At 42.1% G+C, this 27142-nt stretch overlaps 1 protein-coding gene across 1 annotated transcript; it reads right to left on the reverse strand.

The window, feature by feature from the left end:
• Positions 1–1365: 1365 nt before the first annotated feature.
• On the reverse strand, positions 1366–26748 carry LOC121852218 (UV-stimulated scaffold protein A-like; the record flags this gene model as incomplete). Its single annotated transcript, XM_042346306.1, has 11 exons — positions 1366–3075; positions 8486–8669; positions 9489–9525; positions 12096–12420; positions 14508–14583; positions 16840–16990; positions 20533–20642; positions 22569–22710; positions 23815–24173; positions 24814–24934; positions 26668–26748. Coding segments are annotated over 11 exons (1680 nt in total), but the record flags the coding sequence as incomplete, so codon positions are not given.
• Positions 26749–27142: the final 394 nt, after the last annotated feature.

Here is a 27142-nt window from a genome sequence, read left to right on the forward strand (position 1 = left end):
ATTTCCATGTATCCCACCAACACATGGAAATCCCAGAGATAGATTGTTGGAATGGAATGTGCACTCTCTCCCTGGAGGGACACATCCTGTTTACCTAATTCCAGAAAGTATTAGGAGCAGGTTGGCAAGAGCCAAGACTTGGGGAGTAAGGATTATTATTATTATCTTATCCTCCGATCAAACATATACTATTCAGACAGAGCAGGGGTAAAGCATGTTCGATCGCCAATGTATGGTGCCACTGGATGCTAATTAAATCCTCTGCTCAGATTAAGTGTATGACTCAGTGTATGAGACAGTAAATTAAGATCCCTAGTTAAAGGAGCTGTATCAATGCTAGACAGACCTTGGCTTTATTAATATCAGCCTGGCTCAGTTGGTAGCACTCACATCCTGAGTCAAGAGGGTTGAGGATTCTGAGACGTTTGTTTGGGAATTGGCAAACATACCACCTAAGATAACACTCCAATGCAATGCTGGGATCAGCGTTACATTGTTGGAGGTGCGGTCCTTCGAATGAGTCGTTAAACCGAGGTCCTATCTGCTAATTCAGGTGGAAGTTAAAGATCCAATGGCACTATTCAAAAAGAGAGGGAGTTTCTCCTGGCCAACAATTCCCCCAAAATAAATGAAAAGGTCATTCACTTCATGGCTGTCTGTGTGCAAATTGCTCCTGCATTTATCTACAAAATACAATCACTACATGTTACAGTAAATCCTGTGAAGAATTTTGACACAACCACCCAACATGAATGGCGCTATATCAAAATCTTAGAATCATTGTTTATTAAGCATTAAGAAATATTATAGAGAAAATGAATATTTAACATGAGACAGGCAAATATAGCAACAGCAACCAACTTGCATTTATATAGCACCCTTCACGCAGGATAGCGTTTTGGAGGGCTTAACAATGGTGGAGTTTGAGCCACGGAGGGAGGGAGGGAGGGAGGGAGCAAGGTCTGTTATTAACAGCTCTATACCCTTTACTGCTGTTTATTAAAATGCTCAAACTTATCTGCAATTTGCAACATCTGTAGTGACAATTTAAACATCGGTAATTACTGTATTTGAAAACAAAACCTACCTGATATTCCAGTTACTCCTTGCGGTGGAGATAAAACCTAAGTCGAGAAGGGCAGGTTTAGGATTATGGCATTGTAGCTGGTAGATCAGTAAATGTTAGGGTGAGAAGTTTAGAGTCTGGGCTAGGATTTACATTTAACATTTGTCAGGAGGATCAAGTGCTTAATCCACTTTAACCCATGTTATCCACTTTGATCTTATTACATGCATAAGGATGAGCTATAGATGGTAATCCTTCAGAGCAAATGTGTTAAGTAGTGTGATTAAAATCAGGCTTGATTCAAGAGGTAAGCGTTTTATTCAGTCAATGGCAAGCCTAAGTTTTTCTGATTGATCATTGTCTTAAATTACATGCAGTCAAGTGAAATTGCTGAGATTTAATACATATTTTTAACACAATAAAGACCTGTTCCCTCTTATGATCTTACTGAATACATTCTCAATGTTGCCATGGAGCATAGCGAGAGCAACTTTGTAAAAAATTTGATAACTTTCAAGTGACACGGATCAAATATCTGAACATTATCGATGTTTCATCTGAATCATTCAGCATCAATGCACACGCTGGTGATAATTTACAAGAATGTACAACAAGGAAACAGGCCACTCGACCCAATCAGTCTGTGCTGGTGTTTATACTCCATATGAATCTTCACCCACTCCTTACTCCCTCCCATACCTTTCGATTCCCGTCTCGCTCACGTGAAGGTCTAGCTTCCTCTCGAGTACATCTACACAATCTGATTGAAGTCTAAACCGTGAAAGCCCATTGCTGAGGCAATGGAATACCCAACACTTGCAGCCCAACAACAAAAGGAAGAGGGCATAAGGGTTCAGAGATATGATTGGCAAATTTAGGGCAGAAACTGTAAAGGTGATGAGTTATAATACATAGCTAGGTTTCTTGAGCTTTAAAAGAAAACGTCTCAGAGGTGACCTTATGGAGGTCTGTAAGACGCTAAATGTGATAGAGAAATCCTTCAGAGATGTCAAGGTACAAGACTTGGGGCATGTTTTCAGAGTTATAGATGCACTGTTAGGTCAGGTTGAGTTGTACCTCTATACACAGAGAGCAATGGGTTACACAGAGGAGTCCTGGTGAAGGGAGGTTGATCTTTCTCTGTAACAACTACAGACACACAGAATGTCACAGCACAGAAACAGACCATTTGGCCCATCATGTCTGTTCTGGTGTCTTTCTCCACATGATCCACCTAGTCCAGTCCCATTCTTCCCCTCTCTCCCAGTCAGAGATTTTTCACTTGTGGCTATACAGGCCTGTGTACTGTAGCGCTGCAAGGATTATTGTTAATACTGTGACAGAATACAGTCAGTTTCAGAAAAAGGACACACTTGGATGGTACGCACGTCAAATCAGTTGGAGATAACATTTTCAATCTAAATAAAAACATAACAATGTGAACTGTGAGGAAGTATAGAGCATCAATTTTCTTTGTTTAAGAAGCAAAGATTTGGAAAAAAAATGTCTGTCACGTGCATCCAGAAACACAACGCCCTCAGCAAAACTGTCCAGCTTACAGGAAAAGTCTACAATTCATTTTACATTGTTGGAAACAGAGTAGCTAATCAGTACATTTTGGTCACTCAGTTAATATGAATAAATCTGAAGTTTGAGCAGTTTTATATATTACATTATCAATCGCAATTACCAATAATTACATACCTTAAATGCACATTTTTTTATTAACATTAAAAAAGATGTATGAGATATACACCAATAAATGAAATGTCACACCATGAGGAATAATATTATCAAAATCTATATTAAAAAAGGATTATTTAGCTGTTCCGAGTTCACCCACAGAGTGGGCTGCAGCCACAGGTTTAACAGATAAAGGCACCGTCCGGCAAAGTGGCTGTTTCTGGAGCTGATGTCACTGTAACGCATAGTTGAATTGGTTTGCAAACTTTTCGTGTTTCCTTTTGTCTATACGAGCTAAAGCTTCGGACACTCGTTTCACAGACAACCTGCAAAGAAAAACAAAAGAAAAAGGGTAAGGTAAAGATGCCCAATGATGTCTGCTTTGAGACTTGTGTAGTACTGCTGGTGCATTTCTATGTGTTACCATAGGGATATCAGTTGGCACAGCCATTGAGCCATAGAAATATACACCATAAAAACAAAGGCCAATTATACAATCATGTTCGTGCTAGCTCTTTTATAGAGCAATCCTTTCAGTACCATTAACATGCCATTTCTCCATACCTCATGGTTATTTGGATTTCAGTTCAGATTTAAGGTCGGGAGATGAGAACTTCAGATATCAATTTCAGAAGTCAACCCCTTGAATCAAAAGTCTTCCGAGCTGGGCAGAGGCTGAGAGGAGGTGTTTAGTCAGTAATTTTGTTCAGTGTGATTCCCATATTAAATGACTGGTTGGCACAAGCCATTAGTCTGGGCCTGTTTAACTTCACCTCCTCTTCTGTTAGAACAGCAATATCCCAATTTTTCGGTTTTAAAATCTATTTTAGGTATTTCATGGCAACGCAATAGTACAAGAGGGATAAAGCGGGGAGGTTGAGGATGTCAGAGCCGCAGGGAAGAAGGCATTGACGGGACCAAGGAGTATGGCTTGCCGATATTCAGTTGCAAAGCAGAGCTGAGGTTAGAATCATAGAATCTTAGAGTACAGGTGGAGGCCATTCAGTCCTGTGCCGGCTCTTTGAAAGAGCTACCCAATCAGTCCCACTCCCCGCTAGTTCCCCATTTCCTTGCAAATTTTTCCTGTTCAATTATATATCCAATACCTTTTTGAAAGTTGTTATTGAATCTGCTTCCACCACCCTTTCAGGCAGTGCATTCCAGACCATAACAACTCACTGGGTAAAACAAAAATGTCTCCTCATCCCACCTTTGGTTCTTTTGCCAATTATTTTAAACCTATGTCCTCTGGTTTCCAACCCACCTGCCAGTGGATTCAGTTTCTCCCCATCTACTCTATCAAAACCTTCAGAATTTTGAACTCCTCTATTAAATCTCTCCTTAACCTTTTCTGATCTAGGGAGAACAATCCCAGATTCTCTAGTCCCTCTCTTTAATTATAAAGTCCCTCGTCCCTGGTACCATTCTGGTAAAGGTTCTACACCATCATGAAACAGATCCCTAGACAAGCACAGTTTTCTCTGATCCACTAAACCAAAGTACGGAGATGGTGGGAGAAACCTGATTCACTATGATTGAAGCCACTTTACCATTTCCTGCGCAGAACATTCTTAAAAAAAGGGAAGAAACATAGATTTACAGAGACAGGCCATTTAGCACAACTAATCTGTGACAGTATTTATACTCCACATGAGTCTCTACCCACTCCTCTTTCCCTCCTATACTCTTCTATTTCTCTCTCTCTCATCTGTGTATCCAGCTTCCTTTTGAATTCATCTACACTATTTGATTCAACTACTGCTTCAGGCAGCGAGTTCCACAGTCTCACTACCCTCTGCATGAAGTAGTTTTTCCTAAATTCTCTTTTATATCCCCTAATCACTATCTTATACTTGTACCCTTGGTTATTTATACTAACATTATGAAACCCATTTCTAATTTTAAACACCTCTATTAGATCTATTAAACGTCTCTTTTCAGCAAAACAAAGGCTAAATCTATCCAGCCAAACCTGATAGTAGTAACCTGCCAGCCCTGGTATCATCCTACTGAACCTACTCTTTCCATCATTGCTATGTCCATCTGATTTACTTGTAGAATGTACTTTATAAACTTTTTTCAAGCCAAAGTATTCTCCAGAAGCTCTGCCTGCAGCAACCATAGGCTGGATTCAATAAGATGCATTGCAGAAGGCAGCCAGTCACATTTATGTAGTGGGGGTATCTCCAATGGGAATTTCAATAGGATTAGAGTGAACGGTTATTCCCAGTCCTGGAGTTAATCTCTTTCAATATCAGACTCCAGCACGGTTGAAGCTGTAGATGGGTCAGAATATGTAGAAGAGGTCATAACCGTCAACATCTCAGCCTCTCTGACATACTGGTGCATTTGGTTTGCATCACTGAAGCTGGAGCTGAAACGTATCAATCTGTGCCACTCACGAGCATCTCCTGGGAACTCCCTCAGAAATGGCATCCACAGCAGCTGTTTCAGTTTTAATCTTTGACTTTCCAAGTTGGATTAAAAAAACACTTGCGTGACATTGCTTGCACAAATTGGCTGCTGCGTTTGCCTACAAATACAGTCACTACACTTTGCAGAAAACTATAATAATAATAATAATAATCCTTGCATTTGATATAGCGCTTTTCACGTCGGGAGGACGTCCCAAAGCGCTTCACAGAACACACTGTAAAGTGAATTGACTGTATATTTGTGGGCGAACGCGGCAGCCAATTGCGCACAGCAATGTCCCACAAACAGTCGTAGATTGAAAATGACCAATTTTATTATTGTTTTGTTTTGGAGGGACTATTATTAGGCTCTGTGTGGAGTAAGGAAACTTGCCAAAGGTTTCGCCCTCTGCCTGGAATTGAACTCAGGTCTCTCACTTGCAAAGCGAGTGCTCTAACCACTGAGCTACAGGACTCCAAACTATGTGAAGTGTTCTGAAAAGAACGGGGGAGAGAGGCGGGATGATCTGGAGGGAGAGGGGGGGATGATCTGGGGGGAGAGGGTGGTGAACCTGGGAGAGAGGGGGATGACCCTGGACTAATGGGAGTGATGGGGGGGAGGAGAGAGAGAGAGAGAGGAGACAATGGTTTACTGTATGTATTGCACACTTATACAAAAGCTGGTTGCTGCCTTAATAGTAATACACTGGTCACTCAATCCACGACTGTTTGTGGGACACTGCTGTGCGCAATTGGCTGCCGTGTTTCACCCAGACAACACAGTGACTATACTTTACAGTATATTCTGTGAAGCTCTTTGAGACGTCTCAACGACGTGATAAAGCGCTATATCAAGAATTATTATTATTACGGAATGTGCACTCTCTCCCCAGAGAGATGCACCCTGTTTACCTAATCCCAGAGAGTATTTGGTGCTCATTGTCAACAGCCAAAGCTTGTAGAACACAGCGTGTGCGTTAGGATCTGCTGTAGTTTAACTAAAAATAATAGTAGTTCAAATTGCATAGTTTGCCGCTTACTAATACCATCTACCTTGGCTTGCTGGGTTTAACAGAAGGTGAGTGGGAAGAATCCCTACTCCCCCAACATGGGGCTTCAACCCACAACCAACTGACTCAGAGGCAAGAGGGTGCTAGGCTGATTATGCCTACGTGGGTAGGAAGTTTTTGCCCACAAAATACACAGTCATTACACTTTATAGTATATACTGTGAAGCACTTTGAGATTTCTTGAAGACGTGATAAGGCGCTATATCAAATGCAAGGATTATTATTATTATTATTATTCATGGTGCTTTTTCAAGAGATGTTTGCAAATGTCAGGAGTTTCCTTTGGTACAATTTTACTGCTGTTGTTATTTTGTATAAAATGTGCATGCAGCGATTTTCACCGATTACTTGACAGAATTCATCCATGCCCATCTTTAGAAGTACATAAAAAAAATCAACATCTGAAAGGTTTCATTCTTTTCATCACTGAACCAGTGCTTCATTTACTGCTTTTACTTGGATGGGATTAAAAAAAAGACACCAAATGCCTTCAATTGACTGCGAGCAAACAAAACCATGTAGTAGGCCTCTTTAGTTTAGGAATAATCACTTTGACTGCAATTGTACAGTAAATGCCCTCAAGGAAAAGCTTGAATTAAATAAAAATTGCAACATCTCGAATATGAGTGTCTGAACAATGATTGTCCCCTCAGCAATTACACACAAAATCAATACTTAAAGCAATGTGATACCTCAAAAGTGCTTTCCATTAATAAAAACACACCAGGACACTATATGTTTAACAGTATTATTTTCTATCTCCACCACCTGTGAAATTAGGAAACAGCAGACATGAAGCCCAAATATCTAATATTTAAGAGGACTCTTTAGCACTAATTCAGTGGCCTTGATACGTCCTGGTGTGTCATGTTAAGTCTGGCATCAGCATTGCTGTGCAGTGTGGCAGTGTAAATGAATTGATATCCATTTCAATCCTATGAACCCATTCACTAAATTTTATTGACAAGAACAGCAGGATTTTATTACTTGTAAATTCAAGGTTCTTTCCTTGTGATAAAAGAGCCAGGAGGTTAATTAACCCTTTACATAACCTCCACACCAAGTTTCTTGAAAGAAAATCCTGTGTTGCATTGAACAGAGCAACCGGAGACCACACAACTTCATCGCCCTTAAAACCCCTCTCTCACTTTATAAAAAAAATTACGTTTTCAAGAATCATATAACGATTTCAGATTTTACCATCAGAAATCAAAGCAATGCATTTATGAATGATTGGTGCAAACTTTCCTTTTGTCTTAGGGAGCTTCACCTCAAACCGGGGTATGATATTGCAAATTGTGTAAACCATGTGTAAATATAGGTTTGCTATGCATTAACCATGTCTACAGAGAGAATCTACAGAGACCCTTAACTGTGTAATTAACAACTGATGAAAACAATTACGGAATCGCAATTTTATTCACTTATTTTCTCCCCTCGGCCTCAGTCACCCACTGTGATGTTTCCCAAGTGGCCACTCAGGTTTTCAAAGAATATTTGACCATGTGGGGGAGGGGTGTGTTAGTTGTGCTTCTGAATCTTGAGACTTTCTTGGTCTGTCTGCACTCTTTACTGGATATACCTGCTGGGCCATTGGAGGATGCACATCACCACTATTATTTAAACAGTCCTGGTATTTATAGCCCCTGTTGTAAAACAGTGATCTGAGGCTATGGAGGAGCTGAAACAAGCCGGCAGAGATGGAAATCCAGACCCAGTACAAGCGTGATGGGCTAACTGGTCTGCTTCTCTGCATTATTATTATAAAAATAATAATCGTTGCATATGATACAATGCATTACCACGTTGTTGAGTCTCAAAGCGCTTAACAGAATATACGGTAAAGTGGATTGACTGCATATTTTGTGGGCAAATGCGGCAGCCAATTGTGCACTGCAGGGTCCCACAAACAGTCGTGGAGTGAGTGACCAAATTATAATTTATTTATGAAGGGATTATTACCTCCAAGAAAGTGATCCGCCAATTGACTAACAACTATATAATATTAGATTATTATTATTATTATTATTATTAACCGGGTTCCTACTTATTGCTAGGTAAACAGAGGCTTGTGAAGTAAGGAAATTTGCCTAAGATTTCGCCTGGCCCAGGAATCAAACCTGGATCATCTTGCTTGCGAGGCGAGTGCTCTAACAAATCACTAAAGGACTCCATTCTATGATTCTATACATTGGAAATAAAAGCACTTCAGATATTTCGATACACACAGTGGAGAAAAAATAAGTGCTTACTTATTGAAGATGCGCTTCTCCAGCCTGGATCTCGATGTATTGCTCTGCTGCTTCAAGTCAGTGAGGTTTGGGTACTTTTTCTTCTTTCCTTTTCCCTTTTTCCCTTTTTTATAGAGTTTAGAGGATCCCAAATCGACACCTTTGGCAGCTTCAATCTCTCTCATCAGCTCTGGATCCCGCCAGTCTATAGGATGGTGAGAAACACCTATTACTCTCTCTGACATTGGGAATGAAAAGGGAGGGTTGAGCATGAATTCAGACTTCCCTTCAACCTTCCTGCATTAACATCCATACTTTTTCAATACTCCACCCAATTCATATTTTATCAATATACCCCTATCTTATTCGTTCACCTAAGAAATACACAGTAAAATCCTCTGAAGCGCTTTGAGATGTCCTCTCAAAGCGAAATATGTTGTATCCAATGCAAGGTATATTGTGGATTACTTATACACGCCAGCATTTCATTTTGTGAAAATTCAAGTATGTAATACCAACTGCATTACCCTTATCTGCCATGTCAGGTTAGCTGAGCACGACCTCCCCTTCCTGAATCCTTGCTGACTCTCCTTTAACAAGATATCCTTTTCCAGGTATTAATTCATTGGGCAAGAGGCTGAAATTCCACTGTTACCTACTTATGCTGTGTGAGTTTATGATATTGTTGTGAGCAAATTGGCTGACGCATTTGCCTACATGGTCACTAAACTTGAGTAAAATCCTGTGAAGCTCTTTGAGATGTCCTCCCGACGTGGAAGGGGCTATATCAAATGTAAGGATTCTTATTATTGTTATACAATTTAAATTTATATATCATCTTTTGCATTGGGTGACACCTCAGAGTGTATGAATTGATTATATTTTAATATTCATACGTATTCTCTGAGAGAAATTATGCCTTTCATGTGAAATACAGAGGCAATGGGGAGAAATTTGGGGCAAATAACAGGACTGGATCTTAAATCAATGTGTTATGAGGGGGCTAATTCCCCTTTGTACATACCGGTAACATTCTCACAAAATATGCCGTACAAGGGGAACTACAACAGAGTCAGCAGGAGGTTTGACTTCTGATAGTCATTCAATGATGAACCTTTGTGGCAAAATAGCCAGAGAATTCACTAAGGAGTCAATAATCATCATAAAATCCTTCCACTTTCTTTCCCTACCTTCAAAACTCTCCCTGACTATGCTTTTGAACATCATCTTTATTGCCCCTCAGCCCCCCTCTTCCCCCATTTCCTTCATCCTGCTCAGGATGCGTTGAAAAGCACTTTGAATCCTTAACTTACTTAAAAAATGCGATATAACTGCATGCTGTTGCTGTTATACGACCATAAAAATTTACAGCACAGAAGACCATTCAGCCCATCTTGTCCATGCTGACTCTTTGAAAGAGCAATTAATTCAGCCCCATTTACTGGCCCCTTTCCCCACCTCCTGCAAATTACTCCTCTTTAGATATCTAGGAAGGAGATACTGCTTGCGTGAAGGGCACAATATAAATACATGTTGTTGCTGTAGTACTTAGTTCTCATAAAAATTAATATGGATTCTGTCTCGAACACTACTTTTGATCTGTTTGTGTAAAAAAACATTTTAATGTGCTCTGCTCCAAAGTTAATTCTCTTAAATTAATGTCCTCCAGTCACTGACTCATCAACCATTTGGAAATAATTTCTCCCATTTGACGCTTTCAAAATCCATCATAATGTTTAGACCTCTATCAGGTCTCTCCTCAGCATTCTGTGTTCAAGTGAAAATAGGCACAGTTCCTCAAGCCTCTGGCATACTGCTCAGCCCTGTTATCATCCTAGTAAATCTCCTCTGCTCCCTCTCTATGGCTCCTTCCTAAAATGCTGTGACAAAAATGGACACAGTTCTCTAAGTAACTGTGGAGAGTGAAATCGTTCAGTATAGGGCAACAACAAATACTTGTATCCTATAGTGCCCTTCACGCAGAGTAGCTGTCTCGGACCTCAAGCATATACTATTTCTGCTTCCCATCAACGACTCACATATACAGCAATGCGATCTGTCATTCAGTGCATTTTGTTGTTTAAAAATCACTCATGAAAATTGATGGGACAGTAATCATACCAAGCATATTCCCAAAAGACTCTTACTGAAGGAGGTCTTGGTTTCAGATGTAGAAGATTATTCTGTGTTATAGTAATTGCAGATCTATTTAAAAGCTGATCTCTCCCAAATGTGTTACATGTTGCCATACAAATTACTGAATGCGACAGACACCTGGCCATATTTGCTATTTTAAATGATACTTTTCTACTTCAGCTAATACTGAAAGCCAAGTAGTTTCATATGTTAATATCATGATTGCAAAAGTTGATGCGAGAATGCATTCTTTCACAATGCTTTGTTCCTGTAGTGAAGTTCACCATCAGTTATAATATACTTTGGCCCTGTTATAAACACAGTTCATTATTGCGTGAATTTGCTTAAAATTACGATTGCACTGTTGACCCAGTTCTCTGTGCATTCACACAGCCAGACCATTTGTTTCCAATTCACTGGCTGGCTTTTCACACAAACCTTGCCCGTCAATGTCACTTCCTGATGTGCTGTGCATGTGTAAAGCGGGAAGTGATGTCACTAGCAACCTAACGACTCGGAAGTCGGTCATTTTAGGTTCAGCTCATAAAAAAAGGGCCATCTTTGAGGACATCAGGTCACCGTTTACATCAAGTCAAACAGGATGTAATATGGTGGTGACCGTAAGATCCAGAAGTTGGCCACTTTTTCTTTTAACGTAGGAACCAGAAGATGTGCACTTTGTACACACATACAGTCAAACCGTGCCTCACCAGGTTGGCATTTTGTGGATCCCAAACAAGGACAGATTGCATTTTTTGCTTTTAACAAAGTGCCCATTAACATCAAAAGTCTCAAAGGGCTTCACACTGGATTGCTGTCAAGTAAAGACTATGTTTGCACACAACAGATGTGAGTTAATAGTACATTTGTCAGGGTTTCATACTTTGCAGTCTTAAATCTAATACAAACATGTCTGCATCCATTAGAATAATTACTTTGGTAATTTTTCTTCAAGTAAGTTTATATTTTAAGATTCATCTTTAATTCACTGAGATGAGCGCAACAGTTGTGAATAGTCAGAAGTCTCATCAAAATCTAATGTGTTTGCTTTATCAGATGTAATAATGTATAATAATCCTTGAATTTGATATAGCGCCTTATCAGGTCTTTGAGACATTTCAAAGAGCTTCACAGAATATACTGTAAAGTGAATTGACTGTATAGTTTGTGGGCAAAATACAGCAGCCAATTGTGCACAGCAGTGTCCCACAAACAGTCGTGGATTGAGTGACCAAATTATTATTATTATTTATTAGTTTATTTTTTTGAAGCCATTACCATCTCTGAAAAAGCCAATCGACTAGCAACCGGGTTCCTATTTACTGCTATGTAAACAAGTTTGTGGATTAAGGAAACTTACCTAACTTTATAAAACTTGCCATTTTTTTTGGTGGGGGGGGGATTATTACCCCCAGAATGAAATCTGCCAATCAACTAACAACCAGATTCCTACTTACTGCTGGGTAAACAGACTTGAGGAGTAAGGAAACCTGACACATGTTTTGCCCCGCCAAGAATCGAACCCAGGTCCTCTTGCTTCCAAGGTAAGTGTACCTGTTGCAAATTTTTTAAAAAAACATAGCTTACTGCTACTGGTGATCTTAAAACAACAGTTATAGACCTTGAGCCGATCCTGGCGTTGGCAAAGTGTTCCATCAGGCATTGGTGCTTGGCACTTGTGATTTACTGGCTGAAACTCTCCGGCAAAGGTGATGTATCTGGTCTTCAGCATGGCTGCCAACTCATTATTCTCACTCTCGCCCTCTTCCTCTTTGTAACTCCAAAAACTGTGCTGACAGTCCACTCTAGAAAAACCCATTCTATCTTATAAACTAAAAATTAAATGTACTCAGCTGTGATAGTCGTCATTGCATCTGCTATTTATATGCTAATACCCTTTCTGGAAGGTCCTGCAAATTATTGCACTCCGGCAAGTCAGGTGAATCTGTCCCCAAGCCACTAACTGTACAATAAAAAAGTGCACAATATTTTAAAAGGTTATTGCAAAGATTTTTTAAACTAGAATGAATCAACATTGTTGTTCCAATCAAGTGTGATTTCAGCTTACGGTTCAATGTGATCGAGCGGTCGCTGATTGTCAAATCATTAGCCAACAACGAACAAAAAGTATGTGGATGCATCAGAACACACTGGGGACTGTGCTGACAAGGCAAACCTGATTGATAAAAGGCATCTTGGTGCACTAATATTCAGATAAGTTTAACAATTTTAATAATAATCCTTCAATAATATTTATAATAATAATAATCCACTACATCATTTGATACCTTTCGGTTCAGGAGGATGTCTCACGGTGTTTCACAGGATTTACTGTACAGTAGTGACTGGATTTTTGTGGGTGAGCACAGCAGCAAATTTGCACACGGCAATGTCCCACAAGAGGACAATGTAGTGAATGAGCAAATTTTATCTGTTATTATTTATTCAGCTTTTACTGTTTTGGATTAGTTTCACTGTATCCTTTGTTCTTACATTTTTGGGCATTTTGGGGCACTGTCTGCCTCTCTTTGCATATCAAGAATAAAACATTCAGAGATAAGATAAAACTGAGCTCAGGGTGTTTACAACAGTCTCCTTTGACCACCACTTTATCCTTATTCACAATACAATGCACATATACACGTCTTATTGATAACCAGTGTTAACAGCCCAAGATTTATTTTGAATGGAAGTTTTTATTTAAAATAAAGCTTTAAATTGATTTTCAAACGTTTTCAAAATGTTGAACATGCTGTTGTCAATGGAAAGCAAAAATCAGTACTGGAGCAACCAGTGGACATTCTGAAATCAGTCTACTTTCGTACAAAGATCACATTTTTATGGTGGCTTATGACATCGAAAATACTTCAAAGGTAATTACTGTCAAGTGTTGTGGCTATTTCTGTAGACAATAATTATAATAATCCTTGCATAATTATAATAGCACCTTATCAAATTCTGTGCTGTAAATTTTACAAAATTTTGTAAATTTTAAATATTATGAATATAACATTTTGGAAATCCACTGGGATAGTGTGAAATTAGTTATAGTTTAGAAAAGTCGATGTGGACGATCTCCAATTGAACTCATGGCTAAGAGGTCAGAAATTCCATCCCATCTTAATCATTTGATCTTAAAATTTAGGATGGTGCAGAATCGTGGAAAATTCTTAAATAGTCTTAATTTAGAATCTTGAAAATCTAGCTTCCAAATTAAGACTGAATTTAAGACCTTCTTGGCAACCTTGAACATCAAGACAAAATGGTTTGACAGACTAAGAGTCGGTGGAATTTCAGGTCTCAGGCCGGAAATTCCCATTTGGGTACGGTATATGAAATAGCTCAATCAGGGCTCCCTGATTTACCCTCAGCTTTTGAGAAGCATCAGACCTCAGCTCAACCCTTCCCACAGTCAAGGTTTTGATGATGGAGAATTTACCAGTGAATGGAATCGCGAGAATGATCACCGAGCTTATTGTACAGCTACAGCAATGAATCCCGAGTGATTGTCTATCTCTACATCCTAAACCGGAGTCAAGATTTTTTTCCTGCTTACGCTCCATTCCCCTCATTTTGTCATCAGAAAGCTGAGCCTTTGACCATCACCTCCCGAATACTCATCCAAAAATCTCTTAAGTCTTTCTACAGCACCTCTACCAGTTTTCAAAAATCTCCTAAAGAAAAATACTCTCTCTTCCATCACACCTTTGGCCACCTCTAAGTTCCTTCCATTTATATCCAGCACCACTCCCATTGTTAAACACTCCAAAATGTTCTTTTATTTGAATGCGGCTCTATATTTGTATGTTGTTCTCCACTTAAGCACTATTCAAAGTGTCGAATCTTCAATGTACTGGTACAGTGGTACACTAAAGTGGCATGGAGAGTGGAATCTAGTGGATCATACCTGCGGCTGTGCCTCAGCAAGTAACCAACTTCAGCGGGGGAACCTTTCCATAGCTGATTACAGAGCAGCATTGGATCTGAAAACCAATCGCCTCCCTGACCCTCGGTTACATTATACCTTGGAGAATGGAGCCCGGAGAAGGGTAAGAGTATTTTTTTAAAAAAAAGTGGGAAATTTTAAAATAAAATACTTGCAATAGATTTTGCATTTAAGTGGCTTGAAGGCTCAGACCATAACTACATTTACAATTCCATACTTTTACAGCATTGAAACATGCCATTTGGCCTAACCAGTCTGTGCCAGTGCATAATATATTCTGAGAAAATAATATCTCGGGATTGAAATTAATATCTCGGGATACAGTACATAGTTTGGGACACGACATGTCAAGCGACTGCCAGGATGGTGGAAGGCGAATTAGATGGACCTTGGTCTTTTTTCGCCTAGCAAATGTTCTTATGTTCTCACTCATGGAGTCCTGTAGCTCAGTGGTTAGAGAACTTGCCTTGCAAGCGAGATACCTGGATTCAATTCCAGGCAGGGTGAAACCTTGGGCAAGTTTCCTTACTCCACACGCCTAGAATCCCTCCAAAACAAAAAACATGGTCATTTTCAACGAAAGACTGTTTGTGGGACAATTGGCTGCCACGTTTTGCCCACAAATATACAGTGAATTCACTTTACAGTATATTCTGTGAAGCGCTTTGAGACGTCTAGAAAACATGAAAAAGCGCTATATCAAATGCAAGGATTATTATTATTATTATTATTAGCAGGGCCAATAGAAAATTGCGGGGGGTTGATTGGTGCTATTGAGATCTATTTTACTGCCAACCTACAAATTTTCACTTTATTGATAAAGACTAAACATGAAGAAAGAACACATATTAGATTGTTAGAAAGAAAAAAATTATTAGTGCTTTCTTTAACAAAAAGTGGGTGGCCACTCAGGAGTGGGGAGGGGTGGGGGAGAAACACTTCTACCCTGGCAAACACCAACATTTCTCACCAAACTCACCAGAGTCACCACCTCTTGCCACCACTGTACAATATATTCTGTGAAGCACTTTGAGACATCTCAACAACGTGATAAGACGCTTTATCAAATACAAGGATTATGTGCTTTGAGACATCCTCAATGTGAAAGGTGTGTGTATATATATATGTATAAAATGGTTGTTGTACCTTCTAACCTATATAGGGGTACCTCCAGCCCACCAGTTCACATTGCATGAAGGGTCCGGCCTTAACCGTAACCTACCTTTCTCCTTCAGAAGTTTATTGACCTGCTGCACATTGCAAAACAGTTTGGGCTCAACAAAAAACACAGCACTAAATCTTGCAGGAAATATTTCTTGCCAGTTCTCCTCTAGATGGCTGCATCTTGCCCTGACACACAACACAAACTCCCCCTAGTGGAGGACCTTGGGCTCTCATTTCACCAGAGTTGCAAGAATTATTTTTTTCCCCCCTCATTTTTCACTGCAAACACAGAACTAAGATATTCCATAGCATTCAATCTGTCAAACTGAACTAACACTTGCAGTGAGGAGGAACTGAGTTGTTAGTCAATAGGCGGATCGCTTCCCGGGGGCAATAATCGCTCAAAAAAAAGTGGTCACTCAATTTACGACTGTTTGTGGGATACTGCTGCGTGCAATTGGCTGCTACACTTTGCCCACAAATACAAACTCAACTTGCTTTACAATAATATTCTATACAATATGAAGCACAAAATTAAAATTTAAGACAGAGTTGTGGAAACTCCTTAAAACTCTGCCCAAGTGTGAAGTTAGAAGTCTTTCTTTTNAAAAAAACAAGTAAACAACTTTCAATTAAAGACCATAATTTAACAATTTGTTAACAACAACTTGCATTTATATGGCACCTTTCACAGTTCAGCATCTCACAGTGCTTATACTTGCATAATAATCCTTGCATTTGATACAACACCATTCATGTCGGGAAGACTCCTCAAAACACTTCACAGGAGTTCCTGCAAAGTGCAGTGACTGTGGATTTTATTAACAATTCCGTCAAATCTTACATTTTAAGAGGAAAAAGTCTTACAGAATAAAGTAGGTGGAATTTAGGCCTCAGATCCCAGCAAAACCACGCAGCAGTCACTGACATAATGAGAAATACCAATAATATTTTCAATGTAAACTTTAGTGGAAAGTGCACATTAATCTCAACAATCCATAATTGTCTGCGGTGCAATCTTGTGGATGCATTTAATAAGTCGATTTAAAAAAAGTTTTAAAACTTTCCAGGAATCTTTTCAAGCAAGTTATTTGCTTCACTCTGCTTAAACATGCAGAAGCAATCCAACTCATGGATGTAGAGTTACTCACCACTTTTCTATTCCTATTCTTGTAACTGATGTTCATCTCCTCGTGCTTCTTCACTGCTGTCTCCATTGCATTTTTTAAATCAATAGCTTGCTTCAAGCGAACATCGTGAACACCAGCCTTGGTGAATATCTGATGCAAAATTAAGAATTAATAATAATATTATCCTTGCATTTGATAAAGCACCTCAAAAGTCGTCAAGACGTCAAACATGCTTCATAGGATATACTGTAAAGTGGGTTGACTGGGTATTTTATAGACGAATATGCCAGCAAATCTGCGTACAGCAATATGCTACAGACAGCCAAAGAAGTAAATTACAAATTTTATATGAGAGATTGTTGACTAAGCAACCGGGAGAAACTCCCTTCTCAAATAGTGCCATGGGATCTTTATAGGGACGCAGAGCCTGGGGTTAAATACTCATCTAAAGAACAGCACTCCCAACAATGGAGCCCACACCCAGCACCGCATTGGAATGTCAGCCTTGTCTATTTGAGCTCAAAGTTCAACACAGGACTTAAAACTCTGACTCCGAGGCGGGAATGCTTCCGACTAAGCCTGGATGACGTCCAAGTCTTCTGAAAGCTCTATTTTAATAACAAGTAAATACAATGCGATCCGGAAATTAATTACTGAAATTAGAATTTGTTATAAAAAAATCACGATTACTAAGTGATGACGACAAACTTTGAAGTCCTGACTATAAAGTCCTTCTACATTCCATCTCAGTGTATATCTGCTTTTACACAATAGGAGAAGCATTAACTGTAGCAAAGCCACACATTTATACAGAACTATATAATGGACTGATGCTTCCACTGTACTTGAAAATGGTGAATAGACACAGTCTCAAAGGCTAAACCCGTCTTCTGTTGTAGTGAATGGAGAGGAGCTATCCTTTACTGTGGTTCAATCAGCTCTTTTGGAGAAATATTTATCTGGGAGTAAAATACAATCTGCAGTCCCCAGAGAAAGGTCACTCTCAAATATACACGTCAGCATTAAGACATGTGCATCTTGTGTGTACTTTGTCTATTTTAAAAGCACCTAACCTGTTAATAACCATATCAGTCATTATTTGCATACTATTTTGCAATTTCTTTTCAATTCCTGACTTGGGTACTTGCCTGTCCTTGATCTCAATAAAGATGGATGTGAAGTTTTTAATAATTTCAAAACAATAATTTCATTGTTCCCCCAACCCCAGCTGCCGATGATTATGTTTAAGTGGATCCGTACTTTATTTCGTCCTCTCTTTACTCCCTATATTTGAAAATTTATCCAAGATGTTAGCACTTTTACTTTGAGTTTCTCATGTCTGTTTTTTTTTAAATCTGTTCTTTTTTGTAGCCTGCTTTGGTTTTCAATAACAACTGCATGATACTATCCTGTAGTAAGTGTGGAGTTCTGTAGCGTGTTGGTTAAAGAACTCGCCTCACAAGCCAGAGGACCCAGGTTTGATCCTCAGCAGGGAGAAACCTTAGGCAAGTTTCCTTACTCCACATGCCTTTATTTACTCAGCAGTAAGTAGGAACCCAGTTGTTAGTCAATTCAGGTAATAATCCCTTCAAAAAAAAAATCCAAAAAAAAATGTGGTCACTCACTCCATGGGGGATACTGCTGTGTGCAATTGGCTACCGGTTTCACAATGACTTGATATAAATGCAAGGATTATTAATATTACTATTAAATCCACAAGCACAGTAAGCCCTATATAAACACCACAGCATTTGGTGATCAAGTCAAAACACAAATCAGATATGGAACTGACATTTTATAATTCTGAAACTGGAAGCAATAATAATACTTAATTTACAATCTTACAAGGAAGCCACTTCAAAGTATACTGGATTCTTTAGGGACAACCCTGTATCCTTTTAAGTTTTAGCAAAATATAATCAGGGCTAATAGATCTATACACACAAATAAAATATTGAATTTACTCCACAAAACTCTATATTAATAGGCCAAATAAACAAGATTGTTGGTTAGGGGACTTGACAAAACAGATTACCATAAAACTAAAAGTTATTAAGTGACATGAAAAATAAACAGAACTAACTACTGGTGGGAGTCACAAATCCTCTGATTTGGGGCCATATGGCAAGTTCTTTGAAATTCAATATTGAAAGTACCCTTTTCAGTTTGCGTCAACCTTCTCCATGTAGATCCCCAAAACTTAATATTATACAACTCGATTCTGATCATGAGGGCTGATCACTAAATGATGACGGAAGCTGATCAATCCAGTAGTCAATTCATTTTAAATCTTGATTCTAAATAGGAGCACTCATGGAAGGGGAAGAAAACACCAGGCTGCTCATAGAAGAACCTTGCACTTTACCTCTGAAAACCTGAGGACTCACTCTAACCCAAATGTTCACTGGGGAGGTAGCATAAACTCATCATTAAAGAAGAAAGCTATTTACCATTGTTTCTGCAATAGAAAATAGATATTTATTTGCATCAAAATGAAAAAAATCCATTGCCATTGTAATAAAGTTTATTAAACCTGAAAATCTATTTTAAAAATGTGGTATGAAAACAAAACATCTTCGAGACGTCTTAAAGCACTTCACAGAATATACTGTAAAGTGACTTGACTGTATTTTTGTGGGTGAAACGCAGCAGCCAATTGCGTGCAGCAGTGGATTGAGTGACCAAATTATTAACTTTTTTTTATAAATTGGTCTACAATAGGCCAGTATACACAATTAAATCAGTGTTAACAGATGTTTTCTGTCACTAGAGGCCTCTACAAAAGTTCAAATAAATATTCTGGATAAGACGCTACATACTTTTAAAAAATTTACCACAGAGAAACTTCCATCTCTTTTTGAAAGGTGCTATGAGATGGTTAACCTCGACCTGAACAGGCAGACAGGACCTCAGTTTAATGTCTCATCAGTAAGATGGCACCTCCAACAATGCAGCACTGCACTGGAGTGCCAGATGTCAGCCTACGCTGCGAGTCCCTACTTGGGGCTTGAACCAACATTCCTCTGGCTTAAGAGGCGATAGTACTACCAGCTGAGCAAGGCTAAACATTTCCTGGTGCCTGTCCTGAAATTGCCCTTTGTACCCTGAACCTGTGCCATCTTGTTCTGCTGCCTTGGCGTACCTTAAAGTATTATTCTATCTTTATTTTCTCATTCTAATTTATACCTCTATAAGATCCCCAGATATTTTATAGACTCTTCTACATTGATGTCACATACCACATTGCCTTCCAATTAGTCCGATGCCATCTCAATGCCTCATCATAGAAACCACATGAAAATGGCAATTCTGAATCAGAAAGCAGGCATTTCAAGAGAAGATGCTTTTATATATTTTAAACAATTCTAAATTTACAGTAAAAACATTTTTTGAGCCTACGTACAACAGCTCTGTCTTGGAGTATCTTTGGAATATTGTAGCTCAAGAACATATTCAACTGAATTAAACCCGTCGAATGCAAATTCTGATTCATTCAACCCTATCATAAAGATTCCTGAAACTGTTTATTCCACAAATAGAACTTCAATCTGTATTTAACCTCATTCCTAATCAATCTGTTAAACCGTTCCCATGAAAAGATGAATGATTTATGCATTTAAAACTGCACATTCTTGTTTCTAATCTTGTTTTCTTTATGTACTCCTCTAACAGCAGTTTTGTTAAATTCATACCTGGATCCAGTACTTGACAGTCGGTAGGTACTTTTTAGTTACTAGTCTTTCAAAGTCCTTTATGTTGCTGACCACAGCAGTGTTGTCTTCATCCTCACGGACCTTCAAGCCTAGTAGCCAAAGATGGAAACTGACATTACATCTTAGAAATGCTTTAATGTGTAACTTTAAAACATAACTAAACCAATTTACTTAGACATTGGTGCATAGATGACTATTTCACATCAAGTTTTTGTTTCGAATCTTTGGAGTTCGGATGTGGTTCAAAAGGTTACAATTCCATCATAACGTCACAGAAAACCTATAACACAGAGGAACCTGTTCAGCTCATTATATCTGTGCTATAAACTTCCTACAACACAAGAAAGTCACTACTTTATGAACTAACTTTATAAACTGATAACAAAAATTAGTATTTAGTCCTCCTTGCCCAATACTACTACTAAAATTAATTCTTATAGCTTGCAATTCTGGCACTCAAACCAACAGGAAAATCTTCAAGCACAAAACATGGCAATTTTCAAGAGGTAATTTATTAGTATCTCAGCACAAGTGTCAGCATCAAGTTAGCTGATATAACAGTTTAGAAATGGGGATGGGAAGACCGGTACTAGCAGATTATATTTATCTGATGTTGTTAGAAGCACTACAAGCAGACTTGCCCTCAGAGTGGGTTGTAAAATGTCTCTTACAACTGTTGAAAGGTGGCCATAATTTAAAAGCTATGAGAGCAAGGGATCAATAGATGCAGCCAAATCTTACAGAAGAAGTCATCATGTTAGAGAATAATAGGTACCTGGGAGTGAACATGAGATTACAATCTAATCACAAGGTTCAGATGACATGTTGAACCAGGAGAGCAAAGCTCAAGCCGTTAATAATTATTATATGAACCAAAGCTTAAGTCAAAGTGGATAATTAATCTTTGTGATATTTGTGTACAACATTATATATGGTTTTTATATTATGTGGATTTCTTTTTAAAAAATTATGTTGATGCCTGCGGCCTCTAATAATAATCCTTGCATTTGATTATAGCGCCTTATCACTTTTTTCAAGATATTTCAAAGGGTTTCACAGAATAAAGTGAATTGACTGTATATTTTGTGGGCAAAACTTTAGGTCTTTGATCTATAATAGCATTTTTGGAAGAGTTTATTACCCCCGGAAAAGTGATCTGCCAACTGACTAACAACCGGATTCCTACCTGCTGCTAGGCAAACGGAGGAGTGCGGAGTAAGGAAACTTGCTCAACGGTTTGCACTGCTCGGGAATCGAACTCAGGTCCTCTCGTTTGCAAAGCGAATGCTCTAACCACTAAGCCGCAAGACTCCATATCCTAATGATCAATTAATCTAGATAAATGTTGACCAGAACACCAGGAGAAACTCCTTTCTCTTTTCAAATTTCTCTTGTCATGGGATCTTCAACATCCATCTGATTAGACAGATGGAATGAGGGTTTAAATTTCATCCACAGGACAGTTTCTGTGACAATGTGGAGTTCTATACTCAGTGGTTAGAGTACTCGCCTCACAAGCGAGAAACCTGGGTTCGATTCCTGGCAGGGCGAAACCTTAAGGTAAGTTTCCTTACTTTGCACACCTCTGTTTACCTAGCAGTAAGCAGGAAGCCAGTCATTAGTCGATTGGAAGATCACTTTTCTGGGGGTAATAATTCCTTCAAAATCACAATAAATAGGTCACTGTTGTGCGCAACTGGCTGCCGAGTTTCACCCACAAAATATAGTCAATTCGCTTTATAGTTTATTCTGTGGTGCACTTTAAGTCTTCTCGAAGACGTGACAAGGATTATTATTGTAATGTAGAGGAGTCAGAGAGAAAGAAGGGCTGGCATGGTGCAATATTATAGAGATTGTAAAGCTCCCAAAGGAAGAATTTTTTGGGTAGCTCTGTAGATAATTTGTACCTTGTCCAATTATTCACTGTTTGTTTGTTTATCCACATTGGGCCAGTTCCAATTTGTGCAGAAAACCGACTGTATTAAAGACCTAATATCTATTTAATCCATATATACCTGTGTCAATTTCTAGGTTGAGAAAATATTTGTGGGATACAAGGCCATGATTTCTAATAAAGGTTTCTTCATTTTCTTCATCTGACGAATTCTCGACGAATGGCTTCTCCTCCACCCCCCGTACTGTCTCATGTGGTGTCCCTCAGGGCTCTGTCCTTGGTCCCCTCCTCTTCACCCTCTATATGCTCCCCCTTGGTGACATCATCCGCAGACATGGAGTTAACTTCCACATGTATGCGGATGACACCCAACTCTACCTTTCCTCCTCTACTCTCAACTCCACGACCCCCGATGTCCTGACAGCTGTCTGTCCGACATCGAGTCCTGGACGAGAGACAACTTTCTTCAGCTCAACGTGCGAAAAACCGAGGCCCTCCTGATTGGCTCACGTCAGCGCCTCCGCACCTCAGGCGCTGACACCATCAGCATCCAAGGCTGCACTCTCCACCTCGCAAAGCCAGTCAGGAACCTCGGGGTTCCCCTCGACCCTGAGCTGTCCTTTCTCCCTCACATCCGCACAACTGGCACCGCCTTCCATCACCTACGGAACATCGCCAGACTACGGCATTACCTCACCCCTCACGCTGCTGAAACCTGGTTCACGCCTTTGTCACCTCAAGGCTGGACTATGGGAACTCTCTCCTCGCCGGCCTTCCCGCCACCTCCCTCCACACTGCAGGTCATTCAGAACTCTGCAGCTCGTGTACTGTCCCGCACCAGACACCGCGACCACACCACACCCACCCTCGCTCGCCTCCACTGGCTCCCCATCCCCCAGAGGATTGATTTCAAGATCCTCATCCTCACCTACAAGGCCATTCACGGCCTTGCTCCCTCCTACCTCTCCAACCTACTATCCCCCTACCTACCTGCCCGTACCCTCCGTTCCTCTGGCTCCGGTCTGCTCCACGTCCCCCGCCCCAACCGCCCTACCATCGGTGGTCGGGCCTTCAGCCTCTCAGCCCCCAGGCTCTGGAACTCCATCCCCCAGTGCCTTCGCCGCTTCCTCCCTTTCCTCCTTCAAGGCCGGTCTCAAAACCTTTCTCTTTGACCGAGCCTTCAGCTCCCCTCTCGACTCTCTTCCCCCTCCTCGCTCCCTCCCTTCCCTCCCCTCACCCTGACCATTTCCCCCCTCCTCGCTCCCTCCCTTCCCTCCCCTCACCCTGACCATTTCCCCCCTGCTCGGGTCATGACCCAACTGTGCAGCCCCTTGGGACGTCCTCCTGACGTGAAAGGCGCTTTATAAATGGAATCTTGTTGTTGTTGTTGTTGTTGATTCAAATTCTTCACTTTCACTGCTTCCATCCTGTTGTGGGCTCTCTGTCTTTTCACCCAAGGCCTGATTTTCCGGAGTTATTTTCACTGAAGGCAGTGGTGGAAAGTCCTTACTGCTGCATGGCTGCTCATCATCAAACAGATCCATGCAATGTGGATGGACACCTTGCTGTCCGCTGGCGATACAGTTTGACTGATCTGTTTCATCAGTTACTTCCTGTTCAAGCAGACAGTCATTCCCATTAATGGTGAACTCATCGAGATGTGGCATCAGAAAATGGAAACAGGCCTCCAGCTCTGTCAGACAATTCTGCATTTCCTCAGTCATCTCTGTTCCGAAACAAAAAGATAAAAATAAGACAAGAAAAACAGCTGTAGCCCCATGTACAGAAAAAAGGGCTTTAAATTATATGCCAACAACAACTATATAGTGTTCTTTTCGTAGGCTAACGTCTCATCTCTGAGTGCTTTACAGGGATGGAATTGGATGCCAAGGGAGGAGGAGGGGGAGAGGGCCATAGGTACGTTACCACAGGAGACCTAAAGTGGTCTATAGCTATGAACACTTTATCCCAAATAAAATTGGTCACTCACGCCTTGGTTATTTGTGGGACATTGCTGTGCGCAAACTGGCTGTTGCATTTCACCCACAAAATAATCATTCCATAGCATATCCTGTAAGCTCTTTGAGACATCTTGAAGACGTGATATGGCGCTATATCAAGTTCAGGAATTAATATTATTATCTCTTCCGAAGAAGAGAGCCTAAAATACACCTCTGGTTCTCGCTACTGTCAATAATATGCAACATTTAAATTGTATTTTCCTACAAAAAAAGTCACTATACTTTTTGCAAGGCTTATTATTAAATTATTTACTGTCCAGAAGAGTGGAATTAAGATAGGCAGCTCACATGAAGATAATTCCATTAAATAAAAACACAGCTATGTCAAAAACAAACTAAAAATACCTGCCATTTCTTCTTCGACTCTCTTCACTTTCACTTTATTAATATTCTCCAATCTTCTCTGTCTCTCCTCCTCTCGCTTCCTCTCAGCCTGAGTTCTAGCTCGAATATCTTGAAAATCAACCTGAGAATGGGAGCAAAATAAAATGTATTGCAATAATTACAATAAATAAGTAGAAACAGTTTCCTCTGGTGAGTAGATCGGTAATGAGAAGACACAGATTTAAGATAATTGGCAAAATTATCAGAGGGGAAGACGTGGAGAATGTCATGGTGGTGCCGTCCTTTGGATGAGAAAGGATCCAAGGGTGAGGGGGTGAGGGGCTGAGGGTGAGGGGGTGAGGGGCTGAGGGTGAGGGGCTGAGGGTGAGGGTGATGTTGAGGGGCTGAGGGTGAGGGGCTGAGGGTGAGGGGCTGAGGGGCTGAGGGTGAGGGGCTGAGGGTGAGGGTGATGTTGAGGGGCTGAGGGTGAGGGGCTGAGGGTGAGGGGCTGAGGAGCTGAGGGTGATGTTGAGGGGCTGAGGGTGAGGGGCTGAGGGGCTGAGGGTGAGGGGCTGAGGGTGAGGGGCTGAGGGTGAGGGGGTGAGGGGCTGAGGGTGAGGGGGTGAGGGGGTGAGGGTGAGGGGCTGAGGGGCTGAGGGTGAGGGGCTGAGGGTGAGGGTGAGGGTGAGGGGGTGAGGGGCTGAGGGTGAGGGGCTGAGGGTGAGGGGGTGAGGGGCTGAGGCTGAGGGTGAGGGGCTGAGGGTGAGGGGCTGAGGGTGAGGGGCTGAGGGTGAGGGGCTGAGGGTGAGGGGCTGAGGGTGAGGGGCTGAGGGTGAGGGGCTGAGGGTGAGGGGCTGAGGGTGAGGGGCTGAGGGTGAGGGGGTGAGGGGCTGAGGGTGAGGGGCTGAGGGTGAGGGGGTGAGGGGCTGAGGGTGAGGGTGAGGGGCTGAGGGTGAGGGGCTGAGGGTGAGGGTGAGGGGCTGAGGGTGAGGGGCTGAGGGTGAGGGGGTGAGGGGCTGAGGGTGAGGGGCTGAGGGTGAGGGGCTGAGGGTGAGGGGTGAGGGCTGAGGGTGAGGGTGAGGGGGGGGGGGGGGGGGGGGGGGGGGTGAGGGGCTGAGGGTGAGGGTGAGGGGTGAGGGTGAGGGTGAGGGTGAGGGTGAGGGGCTGAGGGTGAGGGTGAGGGGCTGAGGGTGAGGGGCTGAGGGTGAGGGGGTGAGGGCTGAGGGTGAGGGTGAGGGCTGAGGGTGAGGGGCTGAGGGTGAGGGCTGAGGGTGAGGGTGAGGGCTGAGGGTGAGGGGGTGAGGGTGAGGGTGAGGGGCTGAGGGTGAGGGGCTGAGGGTGAGGGCTGAGGGTGAGGGCTGAGGGTGAGGGGGTGAGGGTGAGGGGGTGAGGGTGAGGGTGAGGGCTGAGGGTGAGGGGTGAGGGGCTGAGGGTGAGGGTGAGGGTGAGGGGGTGAGGGCTGAGGGTGAGGGTGAGGGCTGAGGGTGAGGGGGTGAGGGTGAGGGTGAGGGTGAGGGTGAGGGTGAGGGTGAGGGCTGAGGGTGAGGGTGAGGGCTGAGGGTGAGGGTGTGAGGGCTGAGGGTGAGGGGGTGAGGGCTGAGGGTGAGGGTGAGGGTGAGGGGCTGAGGGTGAGGGTGAGGGTGAGGGTGAGGGCTGAGGGTGAGGGGGTGAGGGCTGAGGGTGAGGGTGAGGGGGTGAGGGTGAGGGGGTGAGGGCTGAGCTTCACTCTCACCCAAACGCTACCCGCCTGAGTGACTCCGCGCGGGGCCAATCAGAGAAGAGAATGTCACCGCTGGACCAATCACACGAGTGCCTGCGGCGTGAGGGCGGTGCCTGCTGGCAGCAGGTTTGGTTGTGTGGGAGGGCGGCTGTTACCTGGTGGGGATGGCGGTGGGTGCGGGAGAGGCCGCCGCCGCCTCTCCCCACTGCGGGGCGATGGCGTGTGCTCAGGGCTGTCGTTCATCTCTCCGCCTCACCCTCTGCGACGCGCCGGGAGGGGGCGGGCGGGAGGCCGGGAGGCGGCGGGCGGGCGGGAGGCCGGGAGGCGGCGGGCGGGCGGGAGGCCGGGAGGCGGCGGGCGGGCGGGCGGGAGGCCGGGAGGCGGGCGCTGGGCGCGGAGAGGAGGCCGCGCTGACGGGACGGCCCTGTGATCGCTGTGGCGCCATCTCGCAGTCAGAGCGGCCGCTGGGGGCGGGTGGGCCGGAAATTCAAATTGTTCGTAGCCCAATGCCACCGAATAATAGCCCAAAAGTAGCCCAACATTGTGCGTTGGCTCCTGATCGACATCAGCAAAGTGCACCGGCTGCTGTAGTGACTGTCTGCTGTAGTGACTGTCTGCTGTAGTGACTGT

The sequence above is a fragment of the Callorhinchus milii genome, unplaced genomic scaffold (genome assembly GCF_018977255.1).
Source record: "Callorhinchus milii isolate IMCB2004 unplaced genomic scaffold, IMCB_Cmil_1.0 Scaffold582, whole genome shotgun sequence".
NCBI lineage: Eukaryota > Metazoa > Chordata > Chondrichthyes > Chimaeriformes > Callorhinchidae > Callorhinchus > Callorhinchus milii.